Below are 6,845 nucleotides of genomic sequence, written 5' to 3'. Positions count from 1 at the left end.
AGAGAGAGAGAGAGAGAGAGAGTTAATTAAGGAAAGCCCATTTAGGACAATTTTTTTTTTTTGGAAAATCAGATTGTTAATGCATATATTTTTATTTCTTTTGGTCTTTGTTGATAATAAAGGTATTTCTAAAAACTACATTATCACTTATAGTTGGAAAAAACTTGTTAAGGTAAGGTAACTGTATAACAGCAACCAATCGGTGGATCGCAGATTTGACTAATTGTACAGTTTGTGTCTAGAAGGCGGGTATTGTTTATACTCACTGCACCTTTCAAATGGAACGTGAAAAGGGAATATTTTGATAGTTCATTTAAGAAGTACCAATCACCAATCATCGTCTGAAGTGATCGTTCTAACAGGTCAAGGTCAAATGATCAAAGGTCATTTAGTATTTCTGATGGTTTTATATACGTAATATAAGTAAAGAAAAAAAAATGAAAATAAACTTTTTTCTGAAGCTTAACGCTTTCATAATAGCCATTTTATCTTTAAAATTAATCTTCACCAAATATTATCTAATACTGTAAAATCCTAATTAAACGCGAGGAATTGATTTCCGCGTAAAATCGCGAGAAGCAGTCCTCGCTGATTTTAAAATCTCGCGATTTGATGCAAAACAGCGGAATCGCGGAATTAAGTACTCGCGTTAAATAAGGAATTTACATTACATGTATAATATTTATTCTTGGTTTGCAAGTCAATTCTATTTCAACGAAAAACTGTCCTCGCTGTCGTAAGTTACCACCGGACGTAGTCCCTCCCTCTGGAGAAGAATTTGGGACGCAGTCAGTCTCGAACCACGGGTGGACACACTGTAGCGGGTCTCCACAGAGAACCTGACCATCGTTTGGTCCCAAAATTGCGTCCTTCTCTGCCTTCTCCGACCAAGACACAAATATCCCAACGCCATGATGAACGCTTTCCTGAAATTCTTTGACATGAAGCCGTAAACGATCGGGTTTACACAACTGTTTATGTACGACAACACATAAAATGCCTGACGAATGGGCTTCAGGGCTCCCATGTGTAACTTGTCTAGGACGTCGAAGGCGACCAGGAGATTGTTGGTGGTTACGGGTCCCCAGCAGATCATGAAGAGGACGATAATTGTCACTAGCATCTTTATGACCTAGATACAGAAGACAATCAGAAATTCTAACCAGCATCCCTTAAGATATTTGCGACGTAAAAGTTATTTTCATTGCATTTATAAATCTAAAGACCTAGTTTCTGATCGGCACGTTTCAAACGTTCTAGCTGATTTTTCTTTGCACCGTAAAAAAGTGCAAATGTACTAAAAGTTTAATCTACAATATAAAGAATCTGACTGTCTCCCAAAGTAACGTAATAAGATCCTTATATAGCTAAGTTTGGAGAAATCGTTCATCAAACAACGAACAAATATTTATAAAATGAAAAAGGAGAAAAAAAATATTCAGTGGAAATAGTCAGATGTTAATATAGAACCACGAAATAATTTAATTCTGGTTGTAACGCGCTTTCTGATTGGCTAAAAAATTATTTTATATCGTATAAAGAATGTTGCCTACATGTACGTCATAGTAAGACTAACGTCAAAAACGTATCAATTGTGATAGGCTTCGGTCGATCGCAGTAGTGTCCGTATGAGGCATCCTGAAAATTTTACTATTTTGCCTCGCACTATTTTTTTTTACTCTATGCAGTGACAGCTATATGTAAAAATTTTCAGTACATGTAGATTACTAAAAACCAATTTTCGAATGTGTTTCCCTATGGATTAAAAAAACTTATAGTTACATAATAATTCAAGTCACATGCGTAAAAATTTTAACCGGAAGAACTTTTCGCCTGCTAAGAGTAAAGTTGATTCATTCCTTGCTATTTCGAAAATCAACAAAAAAGTGCGATATATCCTATTTATCATGTTTATTGCATGTTATGCCCCCTGTTATCATATGCCGATCATTGCTTTTAAAGGAACACTAGTACTTGTTGTTTTTAATTTGACTATAACTGTGAGCAATATTCTTGCATGGTCTTTATTAGTGTTCCACCAGCTTTAACACGTACGACATTTAAACAAAATATTTAAGTGAAAATAGAAAATGATATAATTATATTAAAATAGACCTGTTTCTTTGTGTTGTTTTCGTCCCCATCCCCACACCTCTGGGGGTTGGCTGAGTTACTAGTATCCTTACGCCGTTGTGAAACTCGCCGAATCTGCAGAGCCTCCATTTCGCTTCTGTAATGTATAGATAATTATATATATTTTTGTATTTACATGCTTTACTGATGCGTTGCATTTGAGATAGTCTCGTTCAACCAGACGCTCGGCTGTCTCCGTGAATCTCCAAGATTTACGGAAACAGCCGAGCGTCTGGTAACGCGAAGTCCTACATTTCAGGTGATGCAGTATTAACGTTTTGTTCTAATGAAAATCGCCGGAGAAAAAAAAGCCAGAACCTGATAAAGCCAGCTTTGATAGAATTTTATTTGCCATAATCTATCATCTTTATTCAGTTTGTTTGCCCATCATCCTTTGGCAATAAATTGTGTCTGATAAATCACATAGTATTGAATACACATGCGTTAAAAATGAGGAATGATGTTTACTCGTACGTGTATTGTGTATATAGAGAAAAAAAGCTTTGATATTGCCATTTCTATAAGTTTCAGCAAATCGGCTTTAGAATTACCTTTGATATTGTTCAGAAGTGTATTTCTATAATTTAATTTTACGGTGAAATCGTGCTATTACGAAATTTATACACGTTTTAACTTAAATTATACATATTATACATGTATGGATTGAGTCTTGTTTTAAAAAAAAAGATTTATGAGCTATATGTCTAGGGTTGTTAATTGACAACTTATAAATCAATTAAAAACGTTTCAGTAATGTTGTTAAAAATATATTGAAAAAGTTTTTTTTTAAGGTGGCTGTGTGGTCAACAAATTGACCATCATACTTGCCTTACACTTTGACATTTAACTTTAAGCTTAAAATATTTTGAGCATTTTCCTAAATATTCATAAAGAGGTATTTAAAATGACCACGCGCATATGCCCTTTTAAGGTGGAATAACACATCATCACAAAATGGCTAGCGCTGAACGCTGATCGAAACGACATCTCGTTTTATTAAAAGGATTTTATGGACTGAAACATGTCACTTACTCCATAGCCGAGTGGATAAAGTGACTTTTGGACAGTATATCCCAAGTTCGAATCTTTCATTATCAAAAAATTCCCTGTTAATTTGAGTGGCTTTTTGCAGGTGTGTTATTCCACTCAAATAATGAGTTTTGAACTTTACCCCGAGTTTTGCCCCCGTCTGTTCATCTTCCATAACTCCCGACAGATGCTGGCGTAAGCATAACTCAGCAGTATAAACGGCAGCATAAGTATAACCAGGAACATGTAGACTCCGTACACGCGCTGTATGACCGAGCTGTCCCACTCCAGTATGCACCAGTGGGCCTGTCGGTGTTTACCCACGGTCTTGTGAATCTAAAAACAACGTGAGTGAACTGCATTAAACAATAATACAAAACACTCGAAGGTATACAATAATACAAAACGGTATACAAAACAGTTTAAGGTACAGTATCCCCTTTGAAAAGAGAGACAACTCTTTAATATTACCATTTTAAAGCTAACACTTATTGTTCGCAAATTGACAAGTCGTTATTTCCCCTAACAGGATGCTTGAGTTACATTTATGTGCACTCATTCAAAAACGCAATTTTCATTCAAGTCAGCAAAATGTCAAGTTTAAAGGTGTGTAGAGGTACACTCTTTTTCGTGGAAATTTACGATTGTAGTTAAAACTGATATTTATTATATCTTGAAATTCGACAAAATATCAACGATTTAAGAGTGTTGGATGGCCAACACAATTATCTTTCAGATTTTTCTTTTAATCTGTAGTGAGATATTACATTTTTAGCCATTTACTGGCATTTAGTGAAAAAGTAATTCAAAGTATTTTAGCCTTATATAGCTCTTCTTCTCAAAGACTAATTTTGTCTGAAAATGACCAGGATTCTGGAAAATGTTCAGGACCATCAAGCCCTTTTAATGGATGTATTAATCTTTCGCCCGCTTGAATCAAGAAACTTTTTGAGACTTCAAAAAGTCCAAAGCCATGTGTTGCGGTAGGCAGTAGCACGATACAGGACCCTAAAAATTTAATGTGAAATTGCAGATCAAAGGTTTATATAAATCTAGATCAGACATACGGTGACAGACACAATCTGGACAGGACACTAAACACTTTAACCAAATAATCGTTTCAGTTAACTAAAATCTTATTTCTTTAGCATTAGATATTATTTATGTAGTATTGTTTATCATTATTATTGAATTAAATTGTTTAACCAAATTCATTGTATGCTGTAGTTCTTTGTCATCTAAAATGTTTCAAGGAAAAGTGATTCAGTTAAAATAATTGTTTACACAATAAATAAATGTCATATATTACTGGTTTGTTTATTGTACGATTTTATATTCAGAACTGTTCAAATAGGTACACGTTTTTACCTGGCCAGCCAAAGTTGGTGTTGCCATTAGAAAGCTCAGGATCCAAATACAGATCACGCTTCGTCTAGCCAGACTTATAGTGCAAACGTACTTAGATTTCATTGGATGAAGAATAGCATAATACCTGCAAAGAAAGACCTACGTCATCTAGAAATAAAATCAGTTATTTGCGTCAGTTTTAAGAATTCCATTAGTCCAATTTATTGTTTCACAATTTGAAAAAGGATACTATGATTATAGATGATAACTAAAATTATACACCGACATACTTGCAATCTGATTAAAAATAAGCTGTTCTGATCCATTGTTCGAGAGCGGTAGCATGTAAGAACAGTCGAATTCAATCAGACTGATATAAACCTATCATCTAAACACTTAATTTCTAGATATCATTTACTGTATAAGGAGAAGGAAGAATTATAGGTCGCATCTCGACCGGCCATATCGAAATAAAAAGATCGTGTCTCAAGACTCAGTGCAAAGGGGTTACACGGCTAATACTTCTTTGATTAATTAATTAAATCTAATAAATGTGATTGGATCCGTTCAAGTACATTCTACTGAAAATGACAGATATTTCCGTCTTTATCAAGAGCACATTTAGTGCAAAAAGGTAATAAATTTGCCACTGCCTTGAAAACGCGGAATTTTTGCAAATTTTCTCTGTATTTGCAAAAACACACAGTAAATGTGAATACCTATATGAGGTCTGCAGGTACCGTTCATTCTATCTTTTATATTTAAAAATTTCCGGTAAAATTATACCACTGCAAACGAAATATGGGAAGATACATTCAATTATTCTCTAATGGAGAAATATAAGTTCCTACTTTTTATAAGTGTGACCATGGCATGAGCGTTTGTTGTGATTTTAACTTAGTGTATTTCCGGCAAGTTCGAGGTTACTTTGGGAAAAGTACTTATATTATAAGTCTTTACCCCCTGGATTAAAAGCAGGACTAAGTTTACCTTTCTAAGCTGAGGCCCGTGAGAGTCATCACGGAGCAGATGATAGACAGGTTCTGGAGATAGTTCACGAACTTACACAGGAACTCCCCCAGCCTCCAGGAGTAGGAGAAGAAGGATATACACTGTCAAAATAAAAGGTGTGCATGTAACACGCTAACTTAACCATGTAACGCACTCAGGTAACCGTGTAACACATTAACTTAACTATGTAACACATTGACTTAACTATGTAACACACTAACGTAACTTTGTTACACGCTAACGTAACCATGCAATAATCAACGTAATCATGGAACACAAAGTAACCATGTAACAAGGTAACGTAATCATATAACACACCAACATAACTATGTAACACACTAACTATCTAACTGTAACAACTATATAAAACAGTAACGTATTAATCATCTAACATACTACTGTGACCATGTGAACACTAATGTAACCATGTAACACACTAACGTTACTACAACGTTACTATGTAACAGTCTAACGTTGTCAAAACTCTTGACATACCAAATAATAAAATGCATCTTTTAACAAAGTGAATTACTATCTGTTTGTTTTTGGGGTTTTTTTTTTGGGGGGGGGGGGGGGGCTGGGGGGTAAGTAGAAAGAATAAAGACTGCGCAACACCGGAAAGACCAATTCATAAACAAACTACTTGTCCTGTAGAAAATATAATAGATGATCCGTGTACCAAACGCACTGTCACTTATATGACGTCGTTCCTGTAACAATTATTAAGGATATGTGTTCCTGTGCAAAGTTATATATCTTTTACATCCCGGATCTATTATAATAATGTTGAAGTTGATGGTATTTTATTTTACAATATTAATATTATTAAAAATTATAGAGGGCCACGTAAGTTTTAAAAGTTGTGCCCAATCAAATTGTAATCATATTTCAATGAAATAAGTTCCAACCAAATCAACCGAACCCAACATTACATATTTAAAAAGCAAACAAAACTTTGATTCAGTAGATACATGATAGAACATCCATTAAGTATAAGAACGTTAGGTTCAACACTTTTTGTTTGTCGCTCCAATTCTTTTGTACCCAAAATCTTCACAATTTCACGTATTAATTTCTAAATCTGATTGGCAAACATTCTACAACTTTGAAAAAACGCCTTGATAGTCGACACCGTAGTAATTTTTTTTTTACAAACGCAATTTTTCATCTCCCACAAGTGTCATTATGATGCATATAACATGAGCTCATTAGTCAAAAATTTGAACGTTTACTCTATAAAACTATGTTTGATAATTGGTCTCAAGTAAAAAATAGAGTGATTTTGAATGATTTACTTGCGTTTACTAAAGCGGCAAATATTAGAC

The 6,845-nt window shown here is 34.4% G+C and overlaps 1 protein-coding gene across 1 annotated transcript; it reads right to left on the bottom strand.

Annotated features, from left to right (window-relative positions):
* Positions 1 to 215: 215 nt before the first annotated feature.
* LOC128166070 (cholecystokinin receptor-like) lies at positions 216 to 5,928 on the bottom strand. The gene is made up of 6 exons (XM_052830968.1): positions 5,917 to 5,928; positions 5,500 to 5,621; positions 4,531 to 4,654; positions 3,305 to 3,498; positions 2,116 to 2,230; positions 216 to 1,132 (listed from the first exon to the last, which is right to left on the bottom strand). The coding sequence occupies exons 1-6, from the start codon at positions 5,926 to 5,928 to the stop codon at positions 707 to 709; spliced, it is 993 nt and encodes a 330-aa protein (XP_052686928.1). The 3' UTR covers positions 216 to 706.
* Between the last annotated feature and the right edge of the window lie 917 nt (positions 5,929 to 6,845).

Source organism: Crassostrea angulata, chromosome 10 (genome assembly GCF_025612915.1).
Source record: "Crassostrea angulata isolate pt1a10 chromosome 10, ASM2561291v2, whole genome shotgun sequence".
Taxonomy (NCBI): domain Eukaryota; kingdom Metazoa; phylum Mollusca; class Bivalvia; order Ostreida; family Ostreidae; genus Magallana; species Magallana angulata.
Note: the sequence above shows the minus strand (reverse complement) of the source record. Positions and strands in the feature narration are given on the sequence as shown.